Source organism: Salmo salar, chromosome ssa17 (genome assembly GCF_905237065.1).
Source record: "Salmo salar chromosome ssa17, Ssal_v3.1, whole genome shotgun sequence".
Taxonomy (NCBI): domain Eukaryota; kingdom Metazoa; phylum Chordata; class Actinopteri; order Salmoniformes; family Salmonidae; genus Salmo; species Salmo salar.
The window spans coordinates 13,809,656-13,831,205 of NC_059458.1; the positions used below are offsets into that span (position 1 = coordinate 13,809,656).

Genomic DNA, 21,550 nt, shown 5'->3' on the forward strand with positions numbered 1-21,550 from the left:
ATGATTATTCTAAGCATTATCATTACATAATCCAAACTTAACATGGTTCATCGTGGTAATGTCTGCGATGACCCTACAATGTTTCAAGTTGATAAGCCATTGTGAAGTGGATTAACAAAGGATTTATTTTGTAATTGGACATGTAAAATCTGATTTCCTGATTGATCAATACCTCAGCCATCTCTTAACCAACCAAGCGTTTCTCAAACTAAGTTAAGTGATGCACCATGGGCCTATATACCAAACTTGGTGTTCTGTGGACTTATGGGTCACGAGAATACGTTTTTCAGGTTTTCCAAAATGTCCAAGATGGAGGAAAATCTATCCTGATGGACCTTATGGGTCCTTGACGCAAATTTGTTCAGCATGAGGAAAGACACCTACATTTCAAGTCTCTAGGTCAAACAGGTCGGCGAATATTTAAGTGGGTTTAAGTGAGACTACTGGCCAATTGGTGCCTTTCTTTTTGACCAAGTTACTCATGGCCTCTAGTTTCTGTGTGCCAAATTAGATGTTTATTTTTTTTAACCAATCTATGCTTGAGTTATTGGAATGAAGGTGATCAAAAGCGTGGCTCACTTCCGCCCCCAGGAGCCCACAGTACACACGCACATTAGTGACTCCCTGAACACAATGCTCAAGATCCAACCTTTCAAAACACACCAGCAGCCCCGGCTCTCTCCTCCACTGAGAGCTCATTGGGCAGTGTCTCCTATCTGACGCCGCTGATTGGCTATTGAATGTTGTCTCGCAGGCAGCAGAGGAACTGGCAGCAGGAGGAGACAGGGATAAAGGAGGGAGAGAGAGGGAGGATACAGTGCAATATCATGAGAGGGAGAGAGCAAAACAGAGAGAGTAATAGAGGAGCCAAGAGCACCTTCAGGCAGAAGGAGGAAGGAGGAAGAAGGAAAAATAGGAAAATCCTGTCTGTGCTGCTAAAGCTGTTTACATCCTAGGTGGCTGAAGACAAGGAGGGGCTGTGACTGAGCTGAGAGTGCTGCTGTAGCTGGGTTCAGTTCTAAGGATGCCCGGGGTGTAAGTGAGGTTCTATAGCGGTTCCACAGCACCACCAGGCAGGAACCAACACTGGGATGCAGAACCTACGACATGCAGCCACGGAGGCTTTCCATCGCCTGGGTGAGTATCAGTCGAACCTACCCTCCCTAGAAACAGTACCACACTGACTCCATTCGGGTTAGGGGATCGAACAGTGCTTGCTCAAGCTTCCTCATACCCACAAACAGTATGTACGGAGTTCTCGTTGGTATTATCCTTCTATGCTTATTGTGTTCCATCTTTGTACTATGCCAGATTCCAAGATACACATGCATGGGGAATGTACTGTATGTTACCTAGGGAACACAATACCTAACTTGTTGGCATGACAACTATCCTTACACACTCTACAGGTAATGACAGGCAGCAGCTCGTTAACAGGGTCAGATGTTGTAGCGTGGTATGTTGTCGTGTTCCAGGGATGAGGGCACCCCTAGGGACTAGACTGTTACAAACGTCAGTAGCTTGGCACGGACTGGCAAATTATACTGCTGATCTGCAGATGCAGCTAGGAAGCCCACGGCTTATTGAATAAAGCATAAAAATGCTGATGAGCAGAGGGGCTGTTTTGCTCCCTAAGTAGGAGAGAAGACATGTGAGGGGTGATGTGAGCACAAGGGGAGAGAGGAGAAGAGAGGAGGAGAGGTAGCCCCAGCGGGAGCAGAGTGGTGTTTTACTCGCTAAGTGGGAGAGGAAAGGGGTGAGGAGAGAGGTGAAGGATGAGGTAAGAAGCAGAAGATGTGTTTTTCTCCGCAGTGGAAGAGAAGACGGAAGAGGAGTGAGATGGTAACCCACATCTCCCCCAGGGTGGGTGCAGGTTGTCAGGGGGAGGGAAGGTAGACAGCTAAGGCATCAAGGTGCAGGTGGTTCCATTTCCTAGGGGGGAGGTTGGTTGTCAGGGGGGATGGGTACTGGGTAGTTATAGTGCTGTTATACACTCAGGGTAGTTAGAGTGCTGTTATACACTCAGGGTAGATATAGTGCTGTTATACACTCAGGGTAGATATATAGTGCTGTTATACACTCAGGGTAGATATAGTGCTGTTATACACTCAGGGTAGTTATAGTGCTGTTATACACTCAGGGTAGATATAGTGCTGTTATACACTCAGGGTAGTTATAGTGCTGTTATACACTCAGGGTAGATATAGTGCTGTTATACACTCAGGGTAGTTATAGTGCTGTTATACACTCAGGGTAGATATAGTGCTGTTATACACTCAGGGTAGTTATAGTGCTGTTATACACTCAGGGTAGATATACTGCTGTTATACACTCAGGGTAGATATAGTGCTGTTATACACTCAGGGTAGATATAGTGCTGTTATACACTCAGGGTAGATATAGTGCTGTTATACACTCAGGGTAGATATAGTGCTGTTATACACTCAGGGTAGCTATACTGCTGTTATACACTCAGGGTAGATATATACTGCTGTTATACAGTCAGGGTAGTTATAGTGCTGTTATACACTCAGGGTAGATATAGTGCTGTTATACACTCAGGGTAGATATACTGCTGTTATACACTCAGGGTAGATATATACTGCTGTTATACACTCAGGGTAGTTATAGTGCTGTTATACACTCAGGGTAGTTATAGTGCTGTTATACACTCAGGGTAGATATAGTGCTGTTATACAGTCAGGGTAGTTATAGTGCTGTTATACAGTCAGGGTAGATATAGTGCTGTTATACACTCAGGGTAGATATAGTGCTGTTATACACTCAGGGTAGATATAGTGCTGTTATACACTCAGGGTAGTTATAGTGCTGTTATACACTCAGGGTAGTTATAGTGCTGTTATACACTCAGGGTAGATATAGTGCTGTTATACACTCAGGGTAGATATAGTGCTGTTATACACTCAGGGTAGTTATAGTGCTGTTATACACTCAGGGTAGATATAGTGCTGTTATAAACTCAGGGTAGTTATAGTGCTGTTATACACTCAGGGTAGATATAGTTCTGTTATACAGTCAGGGTAGATATAGTGCTGTTATACACTCAGGGTAGTTAGAGTGCTGTAATACACTCAGGGTAGATATAGTGCTGTTATACACTCAGGGTAGTTATAGTGCTGTTATACACTCAGGGTAGATATAGTGCTGTTATACAGTCACGGTAGATATATTGCTGTAATACACTCAGGGTAGATATAGTGATGTTATACAGTCAGGGTAGATATAGTGCTGTTATACACTCAGTGTAGATATAGTGCTGTTATACACTCAGGGTAGATATAGTGCTGTTATACAGTCAGGGTAGATATAGTGCTGTTATACACTCAGGGTAGATATAGTGCTGTTATACACTCAGGGTAGTTATAGTGCTGTTATACACTCAGGGTAGATATAGTGCTGTTATACAGTCAGGGTAGATATAGTGCTGTTATACACTCAGGGTAGTTATAGTGCTGTTATACAGTCAGGGTAGATATAGTGCTGTTATACACTCAGGGTAGATATACTGCTGTTATACACTCAGTGTAGATATATACTGCGTTTATACACTCAGGGTAGTTATAGTGCTGTTATACACTCAGGGTAGATATAGTGCTGTTATACAGTCAGGGTAGATATAGTGCTGTTATACAGTCAGGGTAGATATAGTGCTGTTATACACTCAGGGTAGTTATAGTGCTGTTATACACTCAGGGTAGATATAGTGCTGTTATACACTCAGGGTAGTTATAGTGCTGTTATACAGTCAGGGTAGTTATAGTGCTGTTATACACTCAGGGTAGATATAGTACTGTTATACACTCAGGGTAGATATAGTGCTGTTATACACTCAGGGTAGTTATAGTGCTGTTATACACTCAGGGTAGATATAGTGATGTTATACACTCAGGGTAGATATAGTTCTGTTATACAGTCAGGGTAGATATAGTGCTGTTATACACTCAGGGTAGTTATAGTGCTGTAATACACTCAGGGTAGATATAGTGCTGTTATACACTCAGGGTAGTTATAGTGCTGTTATACACTCAGGGTAGATATAGTGCTGTTATACAGTCACGGTAGATATATTGCTGTAATACACTCAGGGTAGATATAGTGATGTTATACAGTCAGGGTAGATATAGTGCTGTTATACACTCAGTGTAGATATAGTGCTGTTATACACTCAGGGTAGTTATAGTGCTGTTATACACTCAGGGTAGATATAGTGCTGTTATACACTCAGGGTAGTTATAGTGCTGTTATACAGTCAGGGTAGTTATAGTGCTGTTATACACTCAGGGTAGATATAGTGCTGTTATACACTCAGGGTAGATATAGTGCTGTTATACACTCAGGGTAGTTATAGTGCTGTTATACAGTCAGGGTAGATATAGTGCTGTTATACACTCAGGGTAGATATAGTGATGTTATACACTCAGGGTAGATATAGTGCTGTTATACACTCAGGGTAGATATAGTGCTGTTATACACTCAGGGTAGATATAGTGCTGTTATACAGTCAGGGTAGATATAGTGCTGTTATACACTCAGGGTAGATATAGTGCTGTTATACACTCAGGGTAGTTATAGTGCTGTTATACACTCAGGGTAGATATAGTGCTGTTATACAGTCAGGGTAGATATAGTGCTGTTATACACTCAGGGTAGTTATAGTGCTGTTATACAGTCAGGGTAGATATAGTGCTGTTATACACTCAGGGTAGATATACTGCTGTTATACACTCAGTGTAGATATATACTGCGTTTATACACTCAGGGTAGTTATAGTGCTGTTATACACTCAGGGTAGATATAGTGCTGTTATACACTCAGGGTAGATATAGTGCTGTTATACAGTCAGGGTAGATATAGTGCTGTTATACACTCAGGGTAGTTATAGTGCTGTTATACACTCAGGGTAGATATAGTGCTGTTATACACTCAGGGTAGTTATAGTGCTGTTATACAGTCAGGGTAGTTATAGTGCTGTTATACACTCAGGGTAGATATAGTACTGTTATACACTCAGGGTAGATATAGTGCTGTTATACACTCAGGGTAGTTATAGTGCTGTTATACACTCAGGGTAGATATAGTGCTGTTATACACTCAGGGTAGTTATAGTGCTGTTATACAGTCAGGGTAGATATAGTGCTGTTATACACTCAGGGTAGATATACTGCTGTTATACACTCAGTGTAGATATATACTGCGTTTATACACTCAGGGTAGTTATAGTGCTGTTATACACTCAGGGTAGATATAGTGCTGTTATACACTAAGGGTAGATATAGTGCTGTTATACACTCAGGGTAGTTATAGTGCTGTTATACACTCAGGGTAGATATACTGCTGTTATACACTCAGTGTAGATATATACTGCGTTTATACACTCAGGGTAGTTATAGTGCTGTTATACACTCAGGGTAGATATAGTGCTGTTATACACTCAGGGTAGATATACTGCTGTTATACACTCAGGGTAGATATAGTGCTGTTATACACTCAGGGTAGTTATAGTGCTGTTATACACTCAGGGTAGATATAGTGCTGTTATACACTCAGGGTAGTTATAGTGCTGTTATACAGTCAGGGTAGTTATAGTGCTGTTATACACTCAGGGTAGATATAGTACTGTTATACACTCAGGGTAGATATAGTGCTGTTATACACTCAGGGTAGTTATAGTGCTGTTATACACTCAGGGTAGATATAGTGATGTTATACACTCAGGGTAGATATAGTTCTGTTATACAGTCAGGGTAGATATAGTGCTGTTATACACTCAGGGTAGTTATAGTGCTGTAATACACTCAGGGTAGATATAGTGCTGTTATACACTCAGGGTAGTTATAGTGCTGTTATACACTCAGGGTAGATATAGTGCTGTTATACAGTCACGGTAGATATATTGCTGTAATACACTCAGGGTAGATATAGTGATGTTATACAGTCAGGGTAGATATAGTGCTGTTATACACTCAGTGTAGATATAGTGCTGTTATACACTCAGGGTAGTTATAGTGCTGTTATACACTCAGGGTAGATATAGTGCTGTTATACACTCAGGGTAGTTATAGTGCTGTTATACAGTCAGGGTAGTTATAGTGCTGTTATACACTCAGGGTAGATATAGTACTGTTATACACTCAGGGTAGATATAGTGCTGTTATACACTCAGGGTAGTTATAGTGCTGTTATACACTCAGGGTAGATATAGTGCTGTTATACACTCAGGGTAGATATAGTGCTGTTATACACTCAGGGTAGTTATAGTGCTGTTATACACTCAGGGTAGATATAGTGCTGTTATACACTCAGGGTAGATATAGTGCTGTTATACACTCAGGGTAGATATAGTGCTGTTATACACTCAGGGTAGATATAGTGCTGTTATACACTCAGGGTAGTTATAGTGCTGTTATACACTCAGGGTAGATATAGTGCTGTTATACAGTCAGGGTAGATATAGTGCTGTTATACACTCAGGGTAGTTATAGTGCTGTTATACAGTCAGGGTAGATATAGTGCTGTTATACACTCAGGGTAGATATACTGCTGTTATACACTCAGTGTAGATATATACTGCGTTTATACACTCAGGGTAGTTATAGTGCTGTTATACACTCAGGGTAGATATAGTGCTGTTATACACTCAGGGTAGATATAGTGCTGTTATACAGTCAGGGTAGATATAGTGCTGTTATACACTCAGGGTAGTTATAGTGCTGTTATACACTCAGGGTAGATATAGTGCTGTTATACACTCAGGGTAGTTATAGTGCTGTTATACAGTCAGGGTAGTTATAGTGCTGTTATACACTCAGGGTAGATATAGTACTGTTATACACTCAGGGTAGATATAGTGCTGTTATACACTCAGGGTAGTTATAGTGCTGTTATACACTCAGGGTAGATATAGTGCTGTTATACACTCAGGGTAATTATAGTGCTGTTATACAGTCAGGGTAGATATAGTGCTGTTATACACTCAGGGTAGATATACTGCTGTTATACACTCAGTGTAGATATATACTGCGTTTATACACTCAGGGTAGTTATAGTGCTGTTATACACTCAGGGTAGATATAGTGCTGTTATACACTAAGGGTAGATATAGTGCTGTTATACACTCAGGGTAGTTATAGTGCTGTTATACACTCAGGGTAGATATACTGCTGTTATACACTCAGTGTAGATATATACTGCGTTTATACACTCAGGGTAGTTATAGTGCTGTTATACACTCAGGGTAGATATAGTGCTGTTATACACTCAGGGTAGATATACTGCTGTTATACACTCAGGGTAGATATATACTGCTGTTATACAGTCAGGGTAGTTATAGTGCTGTTATACACTCAGGGTAGATATAGTGCTGTTATACACTCAGGGTAGATATACTGCTGTTATACACTCAGGGTAGATATATACTGCTGTTATACACTCAGGGTAGTTATAGTGCTGTTATACACTCAGGGTAGTTATAGTGCTGTTATACACTCAGGGTAGATATAGTGCTGTTATACAGTCAGGGTAGTTATAGTGCTGTTATACAGTCAGGGTAGATATAGTGCTGTTATACACTCAGGGTAGATATAGTGCTGTTATACACTCAGGGTAGATATAGTGCTGTTATACACTCAGGGTAGTTATAGTGCTGTTATACACTCAGGGTAGTTATAGTGCTGTTATACACTCAGGGTAGATATAGTGCTGTTATACACTCAGGGTAGATATAGTGCTGTTATACACTCAGGGTAGTTATAGTGCTGTTATACACTCAGGGTAGATATAGTGCTGTTATACACTCAGGGTAGATATAGTTCTGTTATACAGTCAGGGTAGATATAGTGCTGTTATACACTCAGGGTAGTTATAGTGCTGTAATACACTCAGGGTAGATATAGTGCTGTTATACACTCAGGGTAGTTATAGTGCTGTTATACACTCAGGGTAGATATAGTGCTGTTATACAGTCACGGTAGATATATTGCTGTAATACACTCAGGGTAGATATAGTGATGTTATACAGTCAGGGTAGATATAGTGCTGTTATACACTCAGGGTAGATATAGTGCTGTTATACACTCAGGGTAGATATAGTGCTGTTATACAGTCAGGGTAGATATAGTGCTGTTATACACTCAGGGTAGATATAGTGCTGTTATACAGTCAGGGTAGATATAGTGCTGTTATACACTCAGGGTAGATATAGTGATGTTATACAGTCAGGGTAGATATAGTGATGTTATACACTCAGGGTAGATATAGTGATGTTATACAGTCAGGGTAGATATAGTGCTGTTATACACTCAGGGTAGTTATAGTGCTGTTATACACTCAGGGTAGATATAGTGCTGTTATACACTCAGGGTAGTTATAGTGCTGTTATACAGTCAGGGTAGTTATAGTGCTGTTATACACTCAGGGTAGATATAGTACTGTTATACACTCAGGGTAGATATAGTGCTGTTATACACTCAGGGTAGTTATAGTGCTGTTATACACTCAGGGTAGATATAGTGCTGTTATACACTCAGGGTAGATATAGTGCTGTTATACACTCAGGGTAGTTATAGTGCTGTTATACACTCAGGGTAGATATAGTGCTGTTATACACTCAGGGTAGATATAGTGCTGTTATACACTCAGGGTAGATATAGTGCTGTTATACACTCAGGGTAGATAGAGTGCTGTTATACACTCAGGGTAGTTATAGTGCTGTTATACACTCAGGGTAGATATAGTGCTGTTATACAGTCAGGGTAGATATAGTGCTGTTATACACTCAGGGTAGTTATAGTGCTGTTATACAGTCAGGGTAGATATAGTGCTGTTATACACTCAGGGTAGATATACTGCTGTTATACACTCAGTGTAGATATATACTGCGTTTATACACTCAGGGTAGATATAGTGCTGTTATACACTCAGGGTAGATATAGTGCTGTTATACAGTCAGGGTAGATATAGTGCTGTTATACACTCAGGGTAGTTATAGTGCTGTTATACACTCAGGGTAGATATAGTGCTGTTATACACTCAGGGTAGATATAGTGCTGTTATACACTCAGGGTAGATATAGTGCTGTTATACACTCAGGGTAGATATAGTGCTGTTATACACTCAGGGTAGTTATAGTGCTGTTATACACTCAGGGTAGATATAGTGCTGTTATACACTCAGGGTAGATATAGTGCTGTTATACACTCAGGGTAGATATAGTGCTGTTATACACTCAGGGTAGATATAGTGCTGTTATACACTCAGGGTAGTTATAGTGCTGTTATACAGTCAGGGTTGATATAGTGCTGTTATACAGTCAGGGTAGATATAGTGCTGTTATACACTCAGGGTTGATATAGTGCTGTTATACAGTCAGGGTAGTTATAGTGCTGTTAAACAGTCAGGGTAAATATAGTGCTGTTATACACTCAGGGTAGTTATAGTGCTGTTATACACTCAGGGTAGTTATAGGGATGTTATACACTCAGAGTAGATATAGTGCTGTTATACACTCAGGGTAGATATAGTGCTGTTATACAGTCAGGGTAGATATAGTGCTGTTATACAGTCAGGGTAGTTATGGTGCTGTTATACACTCATGGTAGATATACTGCTGTTATACACTCAGGGTAGATATAGTGCTGTTATACAGTCAGGGTAGTTATAGTGCTGTTATACAGTCAGGGTAGATATAGAGCTGTTATACACTCAGGGTAGATATAGTGCTGTTATACACTCAGGGTAGATATAGTGCTGTTATACACTCAGGGTAGTTATAGTGCTGTTATACACTCAGGGTAGTTATAGTGCTGTTATACACTCAGGGTAGATATAGTGCTGTTATACACTCAGGGTAGATATAGTGCTGTTATACACTCAGGGTAGTTATAGTGCTGTTATACACTCAGGGTAGATATAGTGCTGTTATACACTCAGGGTAGTTATAGTGCTGTTATACACTCAGGGTAGATATAGTTCTGTTATACAGTCAGGGTAGATATAGTGCTGTTATACACTCAGGGTAGTTATAGTGCTGTTATACACTCAGGGTAGGTATAGTGCTGTTATACAGTCACGGTAGATATATTGCTGTAATACACTCAGGGTAGATATAGTGATGTTATACAGTCAGGGTAGATATAGTGCTGTTATACAGTCAGGGTAGATATAGTGCTGTTATACACTCAGGGTAGATATAGTGATGTTATACAGTCTGGGTAGATATAGTGATGTTATACACTCAGGGTAGATATAGTGATGTTATACAGTCATGGTAGATATAGTGCTGTTATACACTCAGTGTAGTTATAGTGCTGTTATACACTCAGGGTAGATATAGTGCTGTTATACCCTCAGGGTAGTTATAGTGCTGTTATACAGTCAGGGTAGTTATAGTGCTGTTATACACTCAGGGTAGATATAGTACTGTTATACACTCAGGGTAGATATAGTGCTGTTATACACTCAGGGTAGTTAAGGTGCTGTTATACACTCAGGGTAGATATAGTGCTGTTATACACTCAGGGTAGATATAGTGCTGTTATACACTCAGGGTAGTTATATTGCTGTTATACACTCAGGGTAGGTATATTGCTGTTATACAGTCAGGGTAGTTATAGTGCTGTTATACAGTCAGGGTAGATATATAGTGCTGTTATACACTCAGGGTAGATATAGTGCTGTTATACAGTCAGGGTAGTTATAGTGCTGTTATACACTCAGGGTAGTTATAGTGCTGTTATACACTCAGGGTAGTTATAGTGCTGTTATACACTCAGGGTAGATATAGTGCTGTTATACACTCAGGGTAGATATAGTGCTGTTATATAGTCAGGGTAGATATAGTGCTGCTATACACTCAGGGTAGATATATACTGCTGTTATACACTCAGGGTAGATATAGTGCTGTTATACAGTCAGGGTAGATATAGTGCTGTTATACACTTAGGGTAGTTATAGTGCTGTTATACACTCAGGGTAGATATAGTGCTGTTATACACTCAGGGTAGTTATATTGATGTTATACACTCAGGGTAGATATAGTGCTGTTATACACTCAGGGTAGTTATATTGATGTTATACACTCAGGGTAGATATAGTGCTGTTATACACTCAGGGTAGATATACTGCTGTTATACACTCAGGGTAGATATAGTGCTGTTATACACTCAGGGTAGATATATAGTGCTGTTATACAGTCAGGGTAGATATAGTGCTGTTATACAGTCAGGGTAGATATACTGCTGTTATACACTCAGGGTAGATAAACTGCTGTTATACACTCAGGGTAGTTATAGTGCTGTTATACAGTCAGGGTAGATATAGTGCTGTTATACACTTATGGTAGTTATAGTGCTGTTATACACTCAGGGTAGATATACTGCTGTTATACACTCAGGGTAGATATAGTGCTGTTATACACTCAGGGTAGATATAGTGATGTTATACACTCAGGGTAGGTATAGTGCTGTTATACACTCAGGGTAGATATAGTGCTGTTATACACTCAGGGTAGATATAGTGCTGTTATACACTCAGGGTAGTTATAGTGCTGTTATACACTCAGGGTAGTTATAGTGCTGTTATACAGTCAGGGTAGATATAGTGCTGTTATACAGTCAGGGTAGATATAGTGCTGTTTTACACTCAGGGTTGATATAGTGCTGTTATACAGTCAGGGTAGTTATAGTGCTGTTATACAGTCAGGGTAGATATAGTGCTGTTATACACTCAGGGTAGTTATAGTGCTGTTATACACTCAGGGTAGTTATAGTGATGTTATACACTCAGGGTAGATATAGTGCTGTTATACAGTCAGGGTAGATATAGTGCTGTTATACAGTCAGGGTAGATATAGTGCTGTTATACAGTCAGGGTAGTTATAGTGCTGTTATACACTCAGGGTAGATATACTGCTGTTATACACTCAGGGTAGATATAGTGCTGTTATACACTCAGGGCAGTTATATTGATGTTATACACTCAGGGTAGATATAGTGCTGTTATACAGTCAGGGTAGATATAGTGCTGTTATACACTCAGGCTAGATATAGTGCTGTTATACACTCAGGGTAGATATACTGCTGTTATACTCTCAGGGTAGATATAGTGCTGTTATACACTCAGGGTAGTTATAGTGCTGTTATACACTCAGGGTAGATATAGTGCTGTTATACACTCAGGGTCGATATAGTGCTGTTATACAGTCAGGGTAGATATAGTGCTGTTATACAGTCAGGGTAGTTATAGTGCTGTTATACACTCAGGGTAGATATACTGCTGTTATACACTCAGGGTAGATATAGTGCTGTTATACACTCAGGGTAGTTATATTGATGTTATACAGTCAGGGTAGATATAGTGCTGTTATACAGTCAGGGTAGATATAGTGCTGTTATACAGTCAGGGTAGATATATAGCTGTTATACAGTCAGGGTAGTTATAGTGCTGTTATACAGTCAGGGTAGTTATACTGCTGTTATACACTCAGGGTAGTTATATTGATGTTATACACTCAGGGTAGATATACTGCTGTTATACACTCAGGGTAGTTATACTGCTGTTATACACTCAGGGTAGTTATATTGATGTTATACACTCAGGGTAGATATAGTGCTGTTATACAGTCAGGGTAGATATAGTGCTGTTATACAGTCAGGGTAGATATAGTGCTGTTATACAGTCAGGGTAGATATAGTGCTGTTATACAGTCAGGGTAGATATAGTGCTGTTATACAGTCAGGGTAGATATAGTGCTGTTATACACTCAGGGTAGATATAGTGCTGTTATACAGTCAGGGTAGATATATAGCTGTTATACAGTCAGGGTAGATATAGTGCTGTTATACAGTCAGGGTAGATATAGTGCTGTTATACACTCAGGGTAGATATAGTGCTGTTATACAGTCAGGGTAGATATAATGTTATAGAGTCAGGGTAGATATATAGCTGTTATACAGTCAGGGTAGTTATAGTGCTGTTATACAGTCAGGGTAGTTATACTGCTGTTATACACTCAGGGTAGTTATATTGATGTTATACACTCAGGGTAGATATACTGCTGTTATACACTCAGGGTAGTTATACTGCTGTTATACACTCAGGGTAGATATAGTGATGTTATACACTCAGGGTAGATATAGTGCTGTTATACAGTCAGGGTAGATATAGTGCTGTTATACACTCAGGGTAGATATAGTGCTGTTATACACTCAGGGTAGATATATAGTGCTGTTATACACTCAGGGTAGATATACTGCTGTTATACTCTCAGGGTAGATATAGTGCTGTTATACAGTCAGGGTAGATATACTGCTGTTATACACTCAGGGTAGTTATACTGCTGTTATACACTCAGGGTAGTTATATTGATGTTATACACTCAGGGTAGATATAGTGCTGTTATACAGTCAGGGTAGATATATAGCTGTTATACAGTCAGGGTAGTTATAGTGCTGTTATACAGTCAGGGTAGTTATAGTGCTGTTATACAGTCAGGGTAGATATACTGCTGTTATACAGTCAGGGTAGATATAGTGCTGTTATACACTCAGGGTAGATATACTGCTGTTATACACTCAGGGTAGATATACTGCTGTTATACACTCAGGGTAGATATAGTGCTGTTATACAGTCAGGGTAGATATAGTGCTGTTATACACTCAGGGTAGATATAGTGCTGTTATACAGTCAGGGTAGATATAATGTTATAGAGCTGGGGAAGCAGGATGCAGGTGGTTCTGTAGACGGAGATGAATAATTAATCATTCTCACAGCTGCAGTGTAAACAAAATAAAGTAAGTGCTCTGTAGTCCTCTAAAAAACTCAGGGCAAATCTGTTAGGGGTCACTGCCAATTCAAATGCAATGGCACGTCCTCCAAACAGTTTTTTCGCCACATTGGTTGTCTGTGGTTTGAATCGCAACTGTGCTAAGTGATTTTGTTATTGTACACAGACAGGACAGCCGATGTTCCTCCTCTCTCTTGCCCTGTCAGTTTGAACAAGGAAACTGTTGTTTTCTCTAATCTGAAGAGACTCGGATGTGCTTTGCACATTTCTGTCAGAGAGAGAGACCTGGTATCAGGATGTACTGCTCAGCTGCTTGGCCTGGGAGCATATCTCACAGGATATCCAAACGAGCGCCTATCTCTACGCTATTCAGAGAGGCTGATAGTATGTTTGTGCACTAGGCTGCTAGTACACTGCTTCTACACGTGATCACAAGTTGACTCATGTCTTGAATCATTACTTACTTGTACCATTTTCCATGTATCCCACACAACACAGTATGATGGTACGCCAGAGGTAAGCTTATAGAGGAAGTGCCAAGGCCAAAGCTCCAGTGTAGGCTAACCTATAGGACTGACTAAGACTGGCTACGAGGGGGACACGCCACAGGGCATTCCAATTCCAATAGAGCTCAGAGGAAATAGTTTAAGAGCATCGATGACACGTCGACTCCCCCCCAAAAATGCCTCAACCTCAATTCATTGAGGAGTGGGTTCTTGAAGAATCCAATCTGTGTTTATGTGTGCTTTTCTTCTCTCTGACACATCTCATCCCCTCCTCAATACCCCCACTCCCCCCTGGGTGAGTTGGACAATAGACAACGTTGCACTTTTTGTGAACCCCTCAAGCTGTACCTGTATGGTGTCCATCTGTGTGACGTCTATCTGTGTGTGACTGTCTGGTAGACCTGGCTGGAGGGCTACAGCGGCTCGGTCGGGTGCGCATATGCCTGCCTGGCCCTGAGGCCCCCCAGGCTGCTCCCAGTGGGTAGTGGATTAACCAGCTGCCTGGAGGCTGCCTGCCTGCCTGTGACAGCTGTCCACCTCCAATAGTTACGTCCCATTCTACTCTGCTCTGTTCTGCCTCGGGAATACTGATGAGGGCTATCTGTATGTACGGGTCTGTATGAGGGCGAGATGGAGGGATAGGAATGGAGGGAGGAGGGTAGGTGGTGAATGGTGGGCTCGGCTCGGAGTGGGATGGAGCATGAGTGACTGTCTCTCTGTGGCTCCATCTCTCCTCCATAAATAACCCTGACTGCAGTGGCGTGCTGTACCAAGGGAGAGCTAGTAGCAATAATATAATATCCTAACCTAGAAGTGGTGAGAGAGTAAGACATACCACTCCACACACAGCCTCTCCATGGGTCCCTAACATAGAAATAGAATCCCTAGAACAGTCGTAGAACCTCAGACCATGACATCATTGACTTGAATGGGGATACCCCTTTTTGTCCCCAGTTTCATGATATCCAATTGGTTGTCACAGTCTTGTCCCATCGCTGCAACGACGGACACGGGTGAGGCGAAGGTCGAGACCCGTGCATCTTCTGAAACGCGACCCTGCCAAGCCACACTGCTTCTTGACACACTGCTCGCTTAACCCAGAAGCCAGCCACACCAATGTGTCGGAGGAAACACCGAACTGGTGACCGCAATCAGCTTGCAGGCACCCAGCCCGACACAAGGAGTCGCTAGAGCACGATGGGACAAGGACATCTCGGCTGGCCAAACCCTCCCGTTACCCGGACGACGCTGGGCCATTTGTGTGCCGCCTCATGGGTCTCCCAGTCACGGCCGGCTGTGACACAGCCTGGCATCGAAGCCGGATCTGTAGTGACGCCTCAAGCACTGCGACGCAGTACCTTAGACCGCTGCACCACTCGGGAGGCCTCCGTTCGAGGAATTCTATTTCTATGGTGCCTACATTACCTCACCTCAGTCCAATGCCCTTCAGTCAGAGTCATACCAGAACATCCCTACCCCAGGATGTCTCCTACTATACTGCTCAGATCATGACCTCTATTTCCTGGTTGGCATTCCTAGTTTCTACCCGATCTAATTATAACTTGACTTTGTCCATGGCTGCACATGCTGAGCCAAGAGGAGTTTTAGTTAGTTGGAAAAGGCAATGTGCCAGCTGTACTGTATTCTTCCAAGACAAATATATTTAGACTGGAACATATTTGTATGGGTTTAATTATCCAATGTGTCCATTTATAGATATGGCTTTTAAATGAACAACAACATACATTTATACCCTCAATAATTTCCCATATCAAATTGATATTATCAATTATTGACAAACAATTCTAGTTTTATATTACTGTATTCTATTCTGTTTACATACTATATGTGTTGCTATACAGAGAATAAGGCTTTCTGTAAAGCCTATTGTTATTGAAGTCAAGCAGCGCTAAAGGTAATGTCTTGTCTGGATGGGTACAATGAAGCCTTCCCATTTGGAAGATAAGGAGCAGTCATGTTCCTGCAAACTTTGACTGTCGCTTATGAGAAAGAGCTACCGACCCAGATTCCTCTCCAAGTTCTCTCTCTCTCGGTCATTGTATCTCTTCCTTGCTGTCTCTCTCCCCGTCTGTCTGTGTCTCTGTCTATCTGTTTCTCTCTCCAAGTCTCTCTGTCTCCCTCTGTCACTCCGTGTCTCTCTCCAAGTCTCTCTGTGTCTCTGTCTGTCTCTGTCTCTGTGTGTCTCTCTCTGTGTCGCACTCTGTGCGTCTCTCTGTGTCTCTCTCTGTGTCTCTAGATGTCTCTGTCTGTCTCTCTGTCTCTCTGTGTCTCTCTCCAAGTCTCTCTTTGTCTCTGTCTCTCTGTGTCTCTGTCTCTCTGTCTATCTGTCTCTCTCTCCCCAACTTATATCATCATCAACACTCACATGTCACACGCACACATTTTCATCTCTTTCTCCTGTCACTCATCCTCTCCCTCCTCATCCTCTCCTTCCTTCCCTGCTCCACTCCTCTCTCATTTGCCATTTCTGCTCCACTTTTCACATTCCATTAGAATCTCCCAGCTACAGAATTGTACCACAGTGGACTTAACGTTAAATTCTATCTTCAGCTGAATTCAGGATTATAAAGCAACGATGACAGCAGTAGACATTGTAGCATCCTTGTAACACAGGATCTTAAAGTTTATGGTTTGGTCCAAATTGTTTTGTCCAAATGTTGTTTCCAAGTGTTCTATCCAAGTGTTCCAACCATGTGTTCTATCCAAGTGTTCCAACCATGTGTTCTATCCAAGTTTTCTAACCAACTGTTCCAACCATGTGTTCCAACCATATGTTCCAACCATGTGTTCCAACCATATGTTCCAACCATGTGTTCCAACCAAGTGTTCTAACCAAGTGTTCTAACCAAGTGTTCTATCCAAGTTTTCTAACCAACTGTTCCAACCATGTGTTCCAACCATATGTTCCAACCATGTGTTCCAACCAAGTGTTCTAACCAAGTGTTCCAACCATGTGTTCTATCCAAGTTTTCTAACCAACTGTTCCAACCATGTGTTCCAACCATATGTTCCAACCATGTGTTCCAACCAAGTGTTCTAACCAAGTGTTCTAACCAAGTGTTCCAACCATGTGTTCCAACCAAGTGTTCTAACCAACTGTTCCAACCATGTGTTCCAACCATATGTTCCAACCAAGTGTTCTAACCAAGTGTTCTAACCAAGTGTTCCAACCATGTGTTCCAACCAAGTGTTCTAACCAACTGTTCCAACCATGTGTTCCAACCATATGTTCCAACCATGTGTTCCAACCAAGTGTTCTAACCAACTGTTCCAACCATGTGTTCCAACCATATGTTCCAACCATATGTTCCAACCATGTGTTCCAACCAAGTGTTCTAACCAAGTGTTCCAACCATGTTTTCTAACCAAATGTTCCAACCATGTGTTCCAACCATGTGTTCTATCCAAGTTTTCCAACCAAGTGTTCTATCCAAGTGTCCTATCCCATTGTTGTAACCAAGTGTTCTAACCAAGTGTTCTATCCAAGTGTTCTATCCAAGTGTTATATCCAAGTGTTCTATCCAAGTGTTCTAACCAAGTGTTCTATCCAAGTGTTCTATCCAAGTGTTCTATCCAAGTGTTCTAACCAAGTGTTCTATCCAAGTGTTCTATCCAAGTGTTCTATCCAAGTGTTCTATCCAAGTGTTCTATCCAAGTGTTCTATCCATGTGTTCCAACCATGTGTTCTCTCCAAGTGTTCTATCCAAGTGTTCTATCCATGTGTTCCAACCATGTGTTCTCTCCAAGTGTTCTATCCAAGTGTTCTATCCATGTGTTCCAACCATGTGTTCTCTCCAAGTGTTCTATCCAAGTGTTCTATCCATGTGTTCCAACCATGTGTTCCAACCATGTGTTCTCTCCAAGTGTTCTGTCCTAGTGTTCTAACCAGTGTTCTATTCAAGTGTTCTTAACAACTGTTCATGCTTTCTGTCTTTTGTTCCTGGCAGGTCTGAAGCAAAGACAGCTGGGATATGAGGAGGTAAGATACCCTATGTTATTGTCTGTGACTGAAACACTTACGAAATACTATTTTTAAGGGTCAGATTCGACTATATATCACAAGAGTTTGAGACAGTTAGACATACTTTGTTGTTCCTTCTCTCTGTTTCTCTCTGGCGTCCTCCGTCCCTCCTGGGGAGAGAGAAGATTAACAGAATAGTCAACACTGCCCCCTGCTGAGAAGAGTGGGAGGAGGAGCGGGAGCAAGAGAGAGAGAGAGGGAGAGAGGGAGGAGAGAGAGATGCTGTAGACACACACACACTCCACCACCACCACTCAGCGTTTCTCCCGCTGTCACGTTGAAGTTGGAGAGGATTTCATTTCAAGGGCCATTAATTCCTGTCTCCTCCCCATAGCGGAAAGAGCACCGTAAGATTCTACATTATACGTCTCTGAAAAGAAAGTGAGCCAAAAATAGCCTTGCCTCCCCTCTGAGCTCTACATTCTACTCTGTCCTGTCCTCTACTACTAAAACTGTAATTATACTCTTTATGGAGCTAATTCCCATTTGCAGCTGCTCTACGTGGACCACTCAGCACTCCCAAAAAGCATCATTATGTGGTGGTACTAACTGCCCTGTGTCCTCCAAAACCTGCACAGAAATGTTATGTACTGTATGCAGTTAAGAAAATGTTTGAGGGAAAAAACCTGTTTTAGGAAAATGGGGAATGTGAACCACAGAGAATAAAAGCTGTTAGTGGTTCAGATTGGCAGGTTATGGCGACTCTGTGGGAGACTGTTTCCACCCGCTGGTCTCTCCTCTCACACGCAATCCTCTTCAGTCCTCACACCTCGCCCTCATACAGGCTGGAATGGATCTGGCGCTAGCTGGAGTTAGGCCTCAAACTGTGTTTTCGCCACTTCAAGACTTTCTGGAGGGGTCGATGAGCAATGAGCGACGGCGGTTGAGAGATAATTGAGGAATTCTATCAATCACTCGCTGTATTATATTCGGAATGCCCCATGCACATATTTGGGATTCCATTGAATGAAATCCAAGAGAGGAAGACAGGGGAGAAGCCTCCGGTGGTGTGTAGAGGAAATGAGACAGAACCCCCTTCCCACCAACCCTTAAATGGAACAGAAACAGAATGTTAATTGGTATAAAAAACTCAAATTAGATTTCCCTCTATGAGCTCCTCTCTTTACACACACAAACACACACGCACACCGGGACACACTCGTCGTCTCTTCTTCAGCTTGTGCTGACTTGAATGGCGCTGACTTGAATGGACACTGTTGTTCAAATTAGGTCGAGTTCCATGGTGTTTCTGTTTCTCTGCTACTGAGATGGGGAGGGGGTCATGGGACTGTGCTATTGGAGCCAGACTCATGCTAGTCATATGAGCTTCAGCGCCAGCCCACCGCACCGAAAACAGGAAAGAGAGAGAGGCAGAGAGAGGGGGGGAGAGAGAAAGTTTCTAGGAAGTGAGAGAGGAGGGAGAGGAAGATGGAGGATTTGAGATGGAGGGTCAGGGCCATGGCTGCTGTGTGTGTCCGGAGTTGCTGCTGGTGCTGTGTTGAGGTCGAAGAAGATGGAGAAAGAGGGAAGGAGAAGGAGGAGGGGAGGGAGGAGGAGCAAGAGGAGGAGGGAATGGAGGAGCCCCCATCTCCCAAGAGCAGGAGTGTCGTGTCCTTACCATCTGCTGAGGTAGCAGGGAGCGTGTGTGTGTGTGTGTGTGTGTGTGTCTGAGTTAGAGTGATGGCTGGTGCCACTGTGTTATTACTGTCAGTGTCCTTGGACACTAACACTGAGTGTCATGATGTCAATGTTGTCGTAACTTTAGTGATATCTCTCTGTCTGTCAGTGTGCCCTGTGCACACATCAAATAGGTTCAGTGAAACGCTCCCGACGGGGGAAATTCTCTCTCGGCGGAAAACACCGCTACCTCCGCATTGATAGTAACCTTTTCTCTCGGTGTAGCCAGGGATTCTTTCAGCTAGCTTGTGACTTTTTGTTTTTATGCCAAAGTTGTAAGCAAAGCTGGTGGGTAATGTATTCTAGCTGACTAGCTACAAGATGGCCAGTTACAATAATAGATGTGTCATCACAACAGCGGGAGGCTTGTCTCTCTAGGCCCTGGAGGGATGGGAGCTCTTTTTCTCCGCCCACGCCTGTCCACAACATTCAGAGTATCCACAACACACATTCTGCTGTGTCTAACAAATGTATTTTGGGAAAAGGTGCCGTCGACAGGAACAGAGGAAAGCAATTCCATTGAATAGCGTAGACCCTGACGGTGGTGGATGACGACGTTCCCATTGGGACATCACATGCCTCTGTATCAGCACAGCTCACGTTGAAACGTCCTGTACTCTACTGTGACTTTCACACTGAGTACACCAAACATTAGGACCCCCGTTATCCCTCAGAACTGCCTCAATTTGTCTGGACGTGGACTCTACAAGGTGTCAGAAGCGTTCCACAGGGATGCTGGCCCATGTTGACTCCAAGGCTTCCCACAGTTGTGTCAAGTTGGCTGGATATCCTTTCGGGGGTGGACCATTGTTGATACACACGGGAACCTGCAGTTCTCGACACTGCGCCTAGCACCTACTACCATATCCCCGTTCAAAGGCACTTCAATATTTTGTCTTGCCGATTCATCCTCTGAATGGCACGCATACACAATCCTTGTCTCAATTGTCTCAAGGATTAAAAATCCTTCTTTAACCTGTCTCCTCCTCTTCATCTACACTGATTGAAGTGGATTTAACAAGTGACATCAATAAGGGATCATAGCTTTCACCTGGATTCACCTGGTCAGTATATGTCATGGAAAGAGCAGGTGTTCTTACTGTTTTGTATGCTCAGTGTTCACTGTATCTTTCATCGTGTTAGCTAGAGTTGGTGGGGAGGCTGAGAAACTTTTCAACCCATAACAGTCTCCTCATATTGCCTCTCTCTCTCTCTCTCTCGTCTGCCATGTGTTTATTTGCATCCACCACCCTCTCTCTCCTGTCTGTCTCTCTATTCTCTCTCCTTAAACCTGGCCAGTTGGATGAGGCAGACCCGTCGTACTCGAAACCCCAGCCTCACTGGTTCCACACGCTGCAGGTCCGCAGGCTGACTGTCCAGAGAGGACGCAGCAACAGTGACCCTATGGGGGGAAAGAGTTTCGATCAGGACTTCCAATGGGTGAGCACTGGGAAGGTTAGCCTGGTCCCAGATCTGTTATCAAATCACATTTTATTGGTCACATACACATGGTTAGCAGATGTT

General features: G+C 42.4%; 1 protein-coding gene across 3 annotated transcripts in view; it reads left to right on the top strand.

Annotated features, from left to right (window-relative positions):
- The first annotated feature begins 789 nt into the window (after nucleotides 1-789).
- Nucleotides 790-21,550, top strand: part of LOC106575174 (cyclin-dependent kinase 15) — a 35,774-nt gene continuing 15,013 nt past the window's right edge. Inside the window, exons 1-4 of one of the 3 annotated variants that reach the window (XM_014151459.2) lie at nucleotides 822-1,137; nucleotides 18,276-18,307; nucleotides 18,468-18,696; nucleotides 21,326-21,466. In XM_014151459.2, coding sequence (XP_014006934.1) covers nucleotides 21,431-21,466 — 36 coding nt within the window. In that variant the 5' untranslated portion in view covers nucleotides 822-1,137; nucleotides 18,276-18,307; nucleotides 18,468-18,696; nucleotides 21,326-21,430. Of the gene's footprint in view, nucleotides 1,138-18,275; nucleotides 18,308-18,467; nucleotides 18,697-18,872; nucleotides 19,979-21,325; nucleotides 21,467-21,550 lie in introns of those variants that run through there. The other 2 variants (XM_045698844.1, XM_014151456.2) reach the window with 2 other exon arrangements.